At 32.8% G+C, this 15,077-nt stretch overlaps 1 protein-coding gene, 1 non-coding gene and 1 pseudogene across 2 annotated transcripts; 1 reads left to right on the forward strand and 2 right to left on the reverse strand.

Annotated features, from left to right (window-relative positions):
* Positions 1–1,217: 1,217 nt before the first annotated feature.
* On the reverse strand, positions 1,218–5,797 carry LOC140959241 (uncharacterized). The gene is made up of 6 exons (XM_073417109.1): positions 5,623–5,797; positions 3,915–4,168; positions 3,527–3,737; positions 2,573–3,419; positions 1,743–1,828; positions 1,218–1,458 (listed from the first exon to the last, which is right to left on the reverse strand). Exons 1-6 carry the CDS (start codon positions 5,645–5,647, stop codon positions 1,445–1,447), a joined length of 1,437 nt encoding a protein of 478 aa, XP_073273210.1. The 5' UTR covers positions 5,648–5,797; the 3' UTR covers positions 1,218–1,444.
* Positions 5,798–6,681: 884 nt separating this feature from the next.
* On the reverse strand, positions 6,682–6,763 carry TRNAS-AGA (transfer RNA serine (anticodon AGA)). The gene has a single exon. It is a non-coding gene; the product is annotated as a tRNA-Ser (tRNA).
* Positions 6,764–11,838: 5,075 nt separating this feature from the next.
* LOC140959962 (pto-interacting protein 1-like) lies at positions 11,839–15,077 on the forward strand (annotated as a pseudogene).

The raw sequence follows: 15,077 nt of genomic DNA on the forward strand, positions 1-15,077 counted from the left end.
AGTCTCTGGGTACTTTTTTAGTACCACATTTTCACATGAAGTGTACCACATTTTGTATGACATAGTACCATAATTTTGTGGGTAGGGAGTGAACCCAAAGAAATATTTTGATTGGGGATTTTTCACCAACTTCTCTTTGTTAAAATGTATATGGAATATGTTTATTTCTATACTATGTACCAGTGATCTTTACATACATTTTAATTTTTAATCATTTAATGTAATGTAAAATAAAATATAATATTTTTTTACCGTAAAAAGACATTGATTCAATAATAGATTGAGCAAAATACAGACTCATAAGATCATCATTACATGTTAGTGTCTTTAACCAAACGAAAGGACAAGCATAAAAATAGAATGCTTAGCTAACACATATGCAATCTCGTTTGCTTGTCTACGGGTAAAATGAACCGAAAAACTTGGGTTTGTAGCTAAAATATCTCTACATCTACCCATTATGCCTACAAACTCTGTTCTATCAGCAGTTGTTTCCGTCATATTATGGTGGACTGTCAACGCATCCACCTCGAAGAGGACATTTGAATAATCTAAATTGTGGATCCAAGACAGAGCTTCCAACATGCCTATTGCGTCTCTTTCTTTGACAACGAAATCTTTTGATCAAGTTAGTTCTGACCATAAAAAATCTTCCCTCGTCACCTCGCAACACCATATTTATCCCGACAGATTTTATGTAATTGAAGAATGTTGCGTCAATGTTATTCTTCTTCAATTTGCATATCTTTCAAAATATTTTAATCATACTCAATTTAATTAATTTATACTCAATATTTCAAAAACAGAGTTACCGTTGCTCAATGATTATCCCTAACTCAATGTTCTTTTATCCTTCTACGAATTATTTTTATTTCCCGAAAACATAAATATAAATATTACATTGATGATTTTTTTCAAAACATCTTCATCTTACTTTCATACATTATAAACTGATCATATAATAGCTAAAAATTACATAATTCAATACGTTCGGAACTCTTAACATTGTCTGCCATTCAGAGTAGAGAATTTCTCATTCTCAAAATATAATCAAACATCGTATTTCCCGATTTAATTTTCAAAAACACATTAAAAAAACACTAAATACATAACCCAAACATATGCTAAACTGTTCGAAATATTATGTTCAAAATAAGATCATTTATTTAAAGAACAACATCTTTACACTTCATCTTTACTTTCTCAAATGCAATTCGAAGATCATAACCGAGTTATATTCATTCCCACAGGCGGAACAGTAGTCATTAAAGAGAGGGGAGTGGACATAAAATTCCTACATCAGTCAGAGTCATTCGCATGAACGCGACGATGAAAGAGTGCACTAGTAGTACCTAATATACCGATAGAAGCCAACCGAATTGCTCGAACAGCAACCAGAAATACGGACAGATTCCTACTAAGGTGTTACACGGAAAGCTTGGATTCAGGCAACAAAACCTGCATTTGAGCGAAAAGGGCGAGTATCCAAATGAAGCACAAAATTTCAATGCAAAATGGAGACCCGCCAGTAAAATAAGTTCTCACTCTCATGAACTTAAAATAGGTAAAACTTGTCGCAAGAACATGATTTCAAAATATAAATTTTCCTCTAAAGAAATGGAGTCTTGAAATGAACACTTCTACTTGATCATAGACAAGAAGTCAAGAACCATTGAACCAACGTTCACTAATTGGTCTCATATCTTATGCTAGAATTTAAATAACAGCATACAAAGATGTACCTTGCAGAGATATAGAGTGACCGTTTTGTTGGGTGGTCACTGGAAAAGCAGGGACTTGATTCTGAGTAACCATGACAATCGTTGACCTGCATTTGATTGATATAACTTATAACGAACAAGGATAGGAGAAAAAGAATAAATCGATGCATATCACGAGTAAAAGAAGTAATACAAGGATAGAGTCATGGAGGTAAAAGAATTCAGAAACTACAGCAGAGAAACCACAATTCCATTGTCATAAAAACAACAATAAGATGCTCCAACTACAACTGTACAAGTGCCTCCTCAAGGGGAAAGTACCATTTCAACTCAAACAAAGGTGAACTCGCTCAACACTCCATGAAAATTGTATCTGTACCACCAAAATCCCAAAACACAATAAGAAATATCAAAAGGAGGCATGAATTATCAGGGGAGAATATTTGTCTCTTGAAATCTCATGGGTAAATTACATAAGCTTAAATGCAGCGACACATCAGTTTTTGCTAGATGGACCTTACCATGGCGAAAAGCAACAAAATGAAAGGCAATGCAACAACATTGTATTGCCAAGTATAATAGCAACAAAACGGAAGTAATTGAAGGTTGGATCATGGAGTGGTCAAAAGGTAGGTCATCTTAATTATGAGCATAAAAAAGGTTTACAGTTTACTTCAAGAATAATTATGTGTTAATTTGATGCTTGCAATCGCCTAAAAACCTAAAACACCGATGTCAAGTATAATAGGCAAAGCTCTGTATTATAGCACCTACAAAACAAGCAAGCCCAATAACATAGAAAGTTTAGCTTCATTTTCCAAAATTTGAATTTATTTGGTGTCATTACTTACGGAGACTGATGAAGCAAATTTTTTCTGGTCTTCTTGTTTCTACGACGCTTTTTCCCAGACGTGGAGCACACAGGAGGACTTTCTGAAGCTTGCTCTATAGTTGGAGGCATGAATATAATTGGAGGAGTAACAGCCTCCACTGAAGAAATTGGTTTTGGCTTTTTGAACAAATGTAGGGACTGATGTGTTGATTGAGAACGAGAAGGTTGTTCTGAGGCTGATTCTGAATGTGCCAATTGAATAGAAGGGAATGGAGCAAAGCTAGGCTGTTGAATTGTAGCCAAAATATCTTTAATAGCACATACACCAACATCAACTTCTTTAGTCGAAGTAAAGGAGACAAGTGCACTGTCCAATGGTGCAACTTCAGTAGCCACTGGGCCCAAATGTATATTGGGCGAATCCTTTATAATGCATGCCTGCGTATTCACTGGATTCTCAACCATGCATGACTGCGTATTCACTGAATTCTCAACCACGCATGCCTGCGTACTCGCTGGATTCTTAATAATGCATGCTGGGATACTTGATGAAGCCTTAACAATACATGCCGGCGTGAAAGATGGATCCTTAGTGATGCAAGTGGGCGTGATGGATGGATCCTTAGTGAAGCAAGCTGGGACATTGGATGAAAACTTATTAACAACGCTTGTTGGGATGATGTACGATTCCATAACAGGAGATGCCCGGATGCTGGATGAATCCATAACAGGGGATGCCCGGATGCTGGATGAATCCATAACAGGGGATGCCCGGATGATGGATGAATCCTTTGCCAGTTTTAATGCGTTATGAAACTTGAATTTTGACTTGACTATCACAGACATGGTAGTTCCAGCCTCAGAGACTGCAAAAAAGATTATCTTGTCAGTGCCATGATCTAGAAATAAACTAATACACAAGCTTTGATGTGGCAGCGATATCTTAGTTCACTAAAAAAAATCAGGAAAAAACCTAAAATTGATAGAATAGCTGATCGTGCTGCCAATTGCTCAGCCTCCTTCTTAGTTCTAGCAGCATCTCCAGAGAACGTAACTCCATTTAATTGTAATGAGGACACAAATATTGGTACATGTGCCTTTGACTCGTTTGTGACATAAGTCGGTATCTTCATATTCATCTTCACAGCATACTCGTTAAGAATAGCCTTGCAAAAGTGTAAATCCTGAACAAACAAATCTCAACAAAGAGTGAATATCCAAACATCAGCAAGAATCAAACCATCACGTCAAACCAGTAATAAAATAAATAAGTTCTACCTCAATGACATCAAATACACATCATAGCAAATCAAGTTTATTGAAAATGTTAAACAAAAGAATTCTGAAACGATGTGCCAAACCTCAAGTATAAGAGAACGTCCCTCAGCCTTCAATTTCTCCCGAAGGCCAATGAATGCATGCTTGGCAGCATCGTGCTCTGCCACTTTTCTACTTGAAAATGTATTTGGTGATGTATACCATATGCCATCGATCAACACTTGGGATTTAAACTGGAGCGCATGTGGAGGTCCTTCGTTAAGAGTTTGATAAACGGGGAGTTGTGCACAAGCTCTTTGTGCATATTCTTGTAGCCGAGACTTTTCAGTAGGGATGCCTACATATTAAGCACGATCAGTATGGCAAAACTCTACTAGGGTATGTACTGCACTAAAAATCATAGTCACTTTGCGCATGTAATGATGCATGGACACTATGTATAGCCACTAGTTAACGATATAAGAAAGATACAAAAAACAGAAAGAGGCATAATAATCCAAGAAATGGATAATATATAGTTACATGACTTGATCTTGACCTAAACCTTGAAAAAAGAAGGCAAGAAAATCTGCAGAAAACTTTTTAAGCTCGAGGAGTTAGACTATGGTAGCTCACGTGAGCAAAGTAATTCAATATTCAATAATCAAAACACAAGTTGATTAACCCATGTTAAATAAAACCTAGATTTCATCTAAAGTGCTAGCTAATAGATGTGAGGCAGTAAACCAATTCAATCACCCCCAGTTTTCAGAAGATTGAAATTGAGCATGAATTTCAATGAATTCTAATAGGAACCAAACCAAAAATTTTATGAACATTATATAGAATTTTCAATTTATCACATAATATCAAGTCCAACAAGATACTTCACACGATTCTAACTTTAAAAACAAATTGCTCTTTCCGTGTCAACCATGTGTAAAACATTACCAGAAGTTCAAATATCCGCCAACAATAGGCAAGTACATGTGATCCTGTACAAACAACAGGACTAGGCAAACCTTGAGAACAAACTTTCGTGTCCTAACATACAACAAATCTATGCAAACTTCCTAAAATCTAATAAAAATTAACGCCTTATGAGCTCAAAGAACTAGAAAAGCGTATGAAAAAACACTAAATTGGCGAAAACAAAGCAGAAAGCATTGGAAGAATGGATAGTTTTTATGAATACAGAGCGAAGACACGGTACATCTTATTTTAAAACAAACAGTTTTTGTGTTTTTTACAATAAAAGCATACATTCCAAAAATCTTACTGCGATTCAACTTGAGGACTCAGTACAACAACGAAGAAAGCGGAAAACGGAAATAATAAATGCTTAACCTCTTCTCTGATAATGTGGTGAGTACAGAGAAACCCGATATTGAAAACACAAAAAGAATAATTAATAAACCCATATGACTATTCAAGGTAAATTCTACCAAATAAAGGCCTTGAATAATGAACTGACAGGTGAAAAATCGACCATGGCTGCTCAAGAATGGGCTTCGGTCGAAAAAAATTTAAAACTCCAAACAAACAAAAGATGGAACTGCTACAACTAAACTCGAAAAAAAAAAGAAAAAAAGAAACAACCAAATCGAATCTTGAGCCAAAAACAGTGATACAGTTATCCAAAACAAGCAAAGATAAAGAAAACCAAAACTCAAACAAATTTAGGCCGATTTTCCATCGCTATAACGTAAGCAACATTAAAAGAAAAAACCCACAAAAATAGAATTTATAACCCAATTATTCAAAATAGCAAACAATGGAGGAGAAGAGGAAGATACGAAAGCGGATTTTTACCCTGAAGATGCTCTGGCGAAGCCATTTTTGCTGATGCAATACGTGCAGTACTTTAGAATCTGGTGGGATTGTGCAGGCTTCTTTTAGGGTTTCATTACACTCGACACTTTCTCAATTATTCATGAAACAATTTTGACTCGCTCTTCTATCACTCTCCATAAATTTACATTATTTATTTTTTCTCCTCTTTTTTTGGGTTGGACTTCTCCTTTATCAGGTAAATTTAATAATTATATTAACGATTTTTTTTAGATGTGAGTATGTCAAAATTAAATAAAATATTAATTTATTTAAAATAATATATTTTATATATGACAAAAATTTGTGTGAGACGGTCTCACGGGTCGTATTTTGTGAGACGGATCTCTTATTTGGGTCATCCATGAAAAAATATTACTTTTTATACTAAGAGTATTACTTTTTATTGTGAATATCGGTAGGGTTGACCCGTCTCACTGATAAAGATTCGTGAGACTGTCTTATAAGAGACCTACTCTTTATATATACAATATGTTATTTTGTGTAGTTTTTTGTTTCTCATGATAATAATACATATATATAATATTATAAATTTTAAATATTAAACACTAATATGGCATATTATATATTAGATGAGATTAGTATTTTATATGGGGAAAAAATATTGTATCAATCAATGTAAAATTTCATATTTTATTAATAATTAATTTTCACGTGTTGAGTTCCTATTAGTGTGATAATTTTTTAAGTAAATTAAATTAGATATGTGGCAATCAATCGTTGATATTACATAGAATATTATATGAATTCTTGTGTAAGAAAATTTTCTTTTGGAAAAATATGTAAAAACACACTGAGAAAACAAGATGATCATTATGTGGTTAACTTCATTAAAATAGTAAAGTAATAGATATAAAAATATCCCAAGAATTAAATTATTTGTTAAGTAAACAAATATTAACTTTTAAAATCATTATATAATATTCAAGAAAATAGTTGTAAAAAAATTACTAACAAATTATTCTACTTTCTACTAAATATAAATAATAGTATACAAATTTTGATTTTCAAAAAAATAATCGTGAGCGGCAGGATTCGAACCTGCGCGGGCAAAGCCCACATGATTTCTAGTCATGCCCGATAACCACTCCGGCACGCCCACCTTACGTTTAATTTTTCACAATTTAAAAATATATATTAAAATAGAATTTAGTCTTTTTCGTCGAATGCAAGTTCTCGATATTTGTGCTGGCGGCTGACAAAGTGTCATAGTTCTGCCTGTTCGGATTATGACTCTTACAATAATTTTTTGTCATTATGTGGTTTGATATGTTTATTGAAACCTATTATTATTATTAATAATCTCTATAATATAAATAAAAATGATGTTTTGATCTATTTTTGATCTCTTTCAATTTTATTCTTCTGTGATATTATTATTTTTTATTTTTTAATTTCAACAAATACTTTTTTTTATTTTTTTTTAAAATTACAACAATTCAAATAGCACTTTAATCCCTCAATAATTTGTTAAATTTCGGTAATTATGGAAAAACTGTACACATAAGAACTATGTGTGCAAAGTAGCTAGTATATAGAATGGTTGTCTTTCATATCAGTGATTTGAAAAGTATGTCAGATTTTAGATCAATAATAAATTTAATTAACCCAAAAATTATATATTGAATGTTATGACGTAAATATAAATATACAATATATTAGATATGTATTTAACATTATTATTATCTTGTTAATCATCCCAAAGTACTCTTGGGACAATTTTGTGATCACTTGATTATTGATAAAGTGTCGAGGGAAGCAATCGAACATAACATAAAGAAGAAGGAATTGAAATATTCAAAAGATTCATCATTTTACTATTTGTGCTTGTTATTTGTCTTCTTGCAATATTTTCTTTTTTAAGATCGACTGCCTTATTGATTTTTTTGATCTTTTTTATTGTATGCTTTGAGCTTGGAATGTTTCCACGTGAAAAATAGAGTTTTACTGTGAAATCTTTTAGGTTGTATTTGAGATATAAATTTAAAATACATGAATTTCTATTATACTTTATTAGGGCTGGGAAAATATATCGAAATATCGAAATACCGAAATATCGTACCGAAAAAATACCGAAATTACCGAAAAAATCAATATACCGAAAATTTGATACCGTACCAAAATTTTCGGTATCGGTATCGGTAAGTAAATAATTTTTTTTCGGTATTTCGGTATATACCGAAATACCGAAAATAATTTTTTTTATTTTATTTTTTAAAATTTAAGTTCGGTATACCGAAACATTTTTTCGGTATCGGTATCGGTATGGATTTTTCCATACCGATATTTACGGTACGGTATACGGTACCGTAGTTCGATACGGTATACCGTATCGTACCCACCCCTATACTTTATTGTTAACAATTAAACAAAATATCAAATATTAAATATATATCTTATTTAACTTACATAAAATAAAATGAATTTCAAATTCTTCTATTATTGATTGAACTATAAATACATTCTAATTATTATGAAATGTTATATAAACATGCATGAGATGAATTTAAAGTTTATGATTTTTATTATCTAAAACAACAAAAATTTATACGAAATTCATAAATTTGAAATATATCAATTTAAATGCAACTTTACTATCTTTCATCTGATGTTGACTTTGAACATGCCTAGACTATTATGTTTTAGAGTTCTTCACATGTATTGCTTGAGTGCACCAGTTATATATAAGAATACTCGATCCTAGGTTGTTTTTATGGGCGCTTCATGTGTTATGAATGTTTTACTACTTTATTATTTAAAATGTGCACATGCTCTCTATTTTACTTACTATTCCATGAATAACTTTCATCTTCCACGGTCGAGCTTCATTAGTTTTTTAATCTTGATAAATAGACTTGTATATTCAAATGCAACTTTGAGTAATAAGGCAAATAGCTTTTCAAATAAAATAAATCAACAAAAGTGAATGACATTCAATGGCGTCCTCTTCAAATCGTAATACCGATGGTCGTGATGGAGGTGCAGGATACGGTGTGCCTCCAATGAATTTGGAATTCAGTGAAGAACTTGGATACATTCTCGACTTTGATAAATTCGAACCTGACCAAGTGGAAAAAGTGTTATAGAACTCCCCAACAAAATTGAAAAAAAAAACATGTATGAACGACTATTTTGTTATGTGTAAAATTTGCAAAACTAGATATTCTTATAAAACAGGTGGTGGCGTCGGTGGTACTGGAACTTTAAAAATGATATTTGGTCAAGGTACATAAATTTGACTTCGATAACTTACAGTCACTTGGTACAGAATCAACTCAACAACAAATTAATCATTTAACTGATATAATTTTTTCAATAACAAAAGAAATTTCTCGAAAATGTTGTTAGTCTTTATTAATAAATAAACAAGAAGATTTTGTTGAATTTATCGGTACAATTCAAACTGAGTTTCATAATATTTTTAGGTATATACTTAAGAAATATTGTTTTGATATGTACAATGAATACAAAAAGTCATTAATTTCGCATCTTTCGAATATTAGTTGTAGAGTTAGTTGACAACTGATATTTAGACTAATATAAAATTAGAATCTTATCTTATTTTTAAATGTCATTGGATCGATGAAACTTAGATTATACAAGGAAAAAATTATCTTTAGATCAATTATAATCGTCACACACATGATATGTTATATTTCTTATAATTTTTTATGATATTGTCTCAAATGTTAAATTTGTGAGACAAATTTTAAGTTCAATCCAATTCATCAAAAATATTAAATCTGAGACACTGAGACGATAACAAAATCCATTATGACATCATCCATTATGTTTCTTTTTTTTTTTGGTGGGTTGGTTTACTCTTGAATAAAATTTCCCAACATGTAAATCCAACACTTCGTCAAGTATTTTAATTGATTTAAAAACAAAAGCTTGTGAACTGATTCACGAACTTTTTTATTATTATAATTATAATTATTTATTTATATGATGTTTCACATACAATTTATCTTTGTCTTGAAAAAATTGATTAAATACTTATATAATAAGTTTCATGGTCGAATATATATATATATATTTACTGAAAAACAATATTTTTGATATAAAAAATAATATTTTTCCATATGTCGAGTAAGAAATTCATCTCACAAAATTGACAAGTGAGATGATTTCATAAGAGTTTTTGTGATACATAATGTATACACATCATGTCTTTGATTTATATTTGAATATGAATCAAAGCAACTATAAATTAATCCAGATAGTTAAAACTCAATCTGGAAAATTCATAAATCTAGATATAAAGATGAAAAAAAATTTAGATTTTGAATTATTCACTCACCTTAAATGAGATTTATAAGTAACAAATATATATTTATCATAGTTTTGTGAAATAATCGACCATAATCAATAAAAATTTATGTTTTTTTCAATGCGACTACCATCAACATGACTAATATACTCAATTTATCATCTCCACTTCAAACTCTTCGCATCCAAATTCTCAAGGAATTAAAAACTCAATTTATGTTACCTTGATTGTGATGCAGTGACATAAACATATCTTTATATTTTTCGATGATAATGAAAAAAACCTCACCTTTTGGTAATATTTTTTAAAAAACAAAACCCTTTTATTTCTCATTCATATGCAATTAATCCAAATAAATTCGACCCATTGACTTTGGGGGAGGCGAAAAAAAGGGTTTCCTAACAAGTGGATTAAATCGAATAGTGATATCTCAACATATGCACGATTTTTGTGTCTCATGTGTTAATGATGCAATGACTTGCTTGCCTCGGCCTTTTATTGTCCATGTTTCCTTCCACCTTCTCTTTTGGGCAATTTGTGCTTATCATTAATCAAGAAACATATGTTTCTAAATAGAATTGTGTGCTCCACAGGCTTATAACACCCCTGCTGATCAATTTTAAAGGGAGAGTAAAAATTTATGTGAGATGGTCTCACATGTCAATTTTATGAGACAAATATTCAATTTGGGTCAGTTAGGAAAAAATATTACTTTTTATTGTAAATATGTGCAATGTTGACCGGTTTCATGAATAAATATCCGTGAGAGAGTTACTGGTGTTTATGGTTTTTAAATACACAAATTAATAAATACAAACAAGTAAACAACTTGAAAATAGTCTACAAACAGCAACCATTTGTATCGTGAAGATACCGATAGATCAATTTTTTCAATGACAAAATTAATTATACATACTTTAAATATCATATAAAACTTTGAAGCTATCATTTAAAAGCAATCACGAGTTGGTGCATTAATCTACTCACATTAAAGTCTAGTTTGAAATGTTTTTTTGTGTGTGTTAAATATAGGTTTAGAGGTTTTATATTTATATATTTAATTTATTCGTTATCACATGATATTATACCCGTATATTTAATTAGATAAATAATTTGAATTAATTCTTTAAACAAATTAAGTGAATTATATAAATTATGTTACGTAATTTTTATACTTTCATTCGATGGAATAAAATAATAAAAAAAGGCTATTCTAAGAATAATTTTTTTAATTTAAATTGTAGACAAATGAGTCGCTAAATAAATGAAATATATTCTCGTGGGTTCTGCTTTGTCTTGTTCACTATCGACACCAAGAATCTCAACAGCATCACCTTTTTCAATGTCTTCTTCTTTGCATATTTGCATTATTTTAAGCTTTATATGCCACCACATTCGTTTACCTGTCTAGGTTTTATTTTGCTTCTTCAAACCATATTTCGTCTCCTCCCATGACTAGGGAGGACAATTTTCCTCGCGAGTTTGGAACTTCACAAGGAAAATTTGAAATGGGACAGGTTTGGAGATTCTTCAAAGCCTCAAATTAAATCGGCGACGGATATGAGAATGTTATTCTTATCTTTGAACTTACTCCGATAATAATATCATTACTACGACTGATAATAATGATTTTTTTTTTAATAATTAACAAAAAAAACTCAAATTCATAACATTCAAATTTTGTTCATGATTCAACTTGTCACGAGATAATTATGTGATTTCATTTTTTTTATTAAACACGAATTACAGAAAAAAATGTATTGTTTAAGTAATGTTAGTATTTATATATATAATTAGATTATTGTATCAATATTTTTAAAATGAATTTGAAACTTTTGTGGTCGATTCAATCGATATTTGAAGTGACGATGTTAATTTTGATTTAATTGACGTAGGTCGGGAATGATGTTGAAATTATGATGAAAAATCCGATCCACCTCATTATCATTTCTAAGATTAAGACTAGGACCAAAATTTAATTTCCATGGAACAAGAATGCGAATTTTTAGATTAATTAGATAGAATAAGTATAATAACTCGATGAGGAGCTAATCTCACGATGATGAAATGAAATCTCCGATTAAAAACAACGGACCTCACAGCTCCATTGTCATCCCTTCCCGTAACCACAATTTTACCAACAGCACACGGCCCCAGATTATTTTTTAATCGTAGATTCCCAATACTCTCTGTTTTAACACCTTATCTTTGCGCTTTTTGCCTTTTGGTTTCTGGGCTCTTGTGCTTTTTTGGCTTTTATCCGAAATGGGAGTTCCAGGAGATGAATGCACTAACTTCGTGGAGCCCCCGCGAGCACCGTTCTCGTCAATGACAGAGACTTTATCCATGCATGCTGATCAAGATTACTTTGAAAACTTTGAATGTGACGATGTAAATGTAAAATTTAAGTCTTTTATTCACAGAATGATCTGGGATTTTGGTTTGGGTTGTGTGATACCACACCGCCGGCGGCTCCTCGGCGAGAATCTTGGCGAAGGAAGTCGCCGTGGCAACGTTTTGGAGCACAACAAGGTCTGGTTGCTGGCAGAATCTGGCGGTTGTGGAGCAGAGGAGCCGCATTTGGTTCACTCTTCTTTTAGGTTAAGTATCTGTTCTCAGGTTGAGCTTGAATCAATGACTTTGAGCAATACATGTACTTATACTACTGTTTTAATGGTGAATTTGGACGATGGATTCTTGAATGATTCTAAGTCTAGGGAGTTGAAATGGAAGAGAATTCAATCGCTGGAGAGGAATATTTCTCCTGTTGCACGCTCGTTGATAAGGTTCAGCTACACAGAAATTCTCTTGGCTACTAGATATTTCTCCGAAGGTACTTAAAAAATGTTGTTTATGAGTGGAAAAAGAATGAAGGCTTTTGGATCAGTGTTATTGTACTTTGTCAATTTTCTCCTCTTTTTGATTTGCATTCGTTGAAATGAGTAGGTAGATTTTTAGGTAGAGGGGCATTGAGCTGTGTGTTTAGAGGAAGATTGGGATTTCTTAGAACTGCAGTGGCAATTAAACGGTTGAGTAAAGAAGATAAGGAGTCATCTAAAGCATTTTTTAGGGAGCTGATGATTGCTAGTTCCCTGCGTAACCATCGAATCGTGCCGCTTGTCGGATTTTGCATTGATGCCGAGGAGGGCTTGTTTTTGGTCTACAAATACGTCTCCGGTGGAAGTTTAGAGGGACTTTTGCATGGTATAGGTTTTCTAAATCCAAGGATTATGTTCACGAATTTTTGAAAAGATTTAATTAATTTGAGATGCAATGTCTTTGTGTAGGGAAGAAAAGGGGATTGAATGGTGGTCCGGTGCTTTCTTGGTCGGTTCGTTATAGGATCTCCACGGGAATAGCGGAGGCCATTCAGTACTTACATAATGGAACCGAAAGATGTGTTGTTCATAGGGATATTAAGCCTTCAAACATTTTTGTTTCCTCCAAAAAGACACCTAAGGTGTGAAAAATCTCGTGATTTTCTTGAATCACATGACCAAATTTCAAGAACCGTAGTTATTTATTACTATATTTGTTTTGTGATGATTTGTGCAGTCGTGTGACTTCGGGTTGGCTTTGTGGACTCCTGCACCATCAGTTCCATTCCTTTGCAAAACTGTTAAAGGAACATTCGGGTACGATCTCTATCAGTTTAGCATAGCAGATTGCTATTCTTCTTTGTTCATTTTGATTCAAAAATTGAATCTTGTGAATAGGTACTTGGCTCCCGAATATTTCCAGCATGGTAAAGTGTCTGATAAAACCGACCTTTATTCTTTTGGGATCGTGCTCTTGGAACTAATAACGGGTAGGAAGCCAATCGAGCTGAAAAGAGGGCAATGGGAAGAAAATATGGTTTTATGGGTAAGCCATTTGTTTTTATTTCTCCACAATTTACCTCCATTGTTAATACTAATGTCAGAGCAAATATAAAATGGTCCACATTTTTAAGTTCTGTACTGCTAGGCCTCCCTTATTGCTGCATATAGACACATTTGTATAGTAAGATTCCGGTTTGGCCCGTAGCTAAATAATGAAGCAATCCATTTAAATAAATTTTGATTCAACAATGCTTAATCTTATCATCTGTACTTGCTCCTAGGTATTGTTCTTTTTAGAAAATTTCCATCTGTAGCTGTTACTGCTAGTATCAAAATCTGTTAGTTGATTTACATCGATGTTTCCTCTTATTTAAGCCCATCTCAATGAAAAAAATACTTCATCCTTGACCTTTTCAGGCAAAGCCGCTACTTCAGCAAAGAGCCTTCGAAAAATTTCTTGATCCAAGGCTAAAGTACACAAAAAAGAACATGAATCAGATTTCTCGAATGGTCCGTGCTGCGAATTCTTGCTTAAGCAATGAAGAGTCCCGGAGACCGGAGATTAACGAAATTGTTGATATTCTGAGAGGAAGAGATCTCACGGCCTTAAAGAGAAAGAAGGGTTATTTGACAGGTAACAATGGCTTGATTGATAGTTACCATCAACTGCAGAGGACAGAGTGATATGAAGAATCTTGTTGCTTTAGCTATGCTAGGAGCCGAATTCGATGACGGCGATCACCCTCACTACCAGTGATATATGAAGAATTTGATTATTTTTTTGATTTTCGGTATTGCTACTCACAGAAAATTTAGGGTCCGCTTCTATTAAGTGTCACTAGTCCAGACGCAGGTTTTGAAATTACTCTGAGCCTGAAATCACAAATAAGATCGTTAGAAGGGGGCCAGGAAGGTGTCCTGGCGTAGCCCTTCCGACGCTCAAGTCAGAGACTGAGGATATATGGGCGGAGCAGCTAAGGGTGCTGCTGAAAACAATATATTGAATGAATAATCATACGCTCAAACCTGGTTTTTACAGGAGAATACATGGGCTTGTTATGAGCCCTTCACCTGTGGGGCTTAGATATGGGCCGGGAGTTTGGGCCGGATCTTGATGAGTTCATCCCTGAGGTATCAGGTATATTCTTCGATTCTTTATTACAAGGGCCTCAAATAGGAAGAAATTTCAGCTAGATCCGGTTAACGAAAGAAATTGGAGTTTGATAATATATGTAGATGTATGTATATAAATTCACTAAACTCTAATATTTCCAAATGTAAATGTTTTGTAGGCATGGCTTAAAATAATATTTTACTTTAAT

This window comes from Primulina huaijiensis, chromosome 15 (assembly GCF_012295235.1).
Source record: "Primulina huaijiensis isolate GDHJ02 chromosome 15, ASM1229523v2, whole genome shotgun sequence".
Taxonomy (NCBI): Eukaryota; Viridiplantae; Streptophyta; class Magnoliopsida; order Lamiales; family Gesneriaceae; genus Primulina; species Primulina huaijiensis.

Bases quoted from the DNA above. Each gene is read 5' to 3' on its own strand.
- LOC140959241 (XM_073417109.1), bottom strand. From the start codon at position 5,647: ATGGCTTCGCCAGAGCATCTTCAGG. The intron at 4,169-5,622 runs GTAAAAATCCGC...CTTAATATGTAG, and splicing joins TTCGCCAGAGCATCTTCAGG to GCATCCCTACTGAAAAGTCT. The intron at 1,829-2,572 runs GTAAGTAATGAC...AATCAAATGCAG, and splicing joins AATTTGCTTCATCAGTCTCC to GTCAACGATTGTCATGGTTA.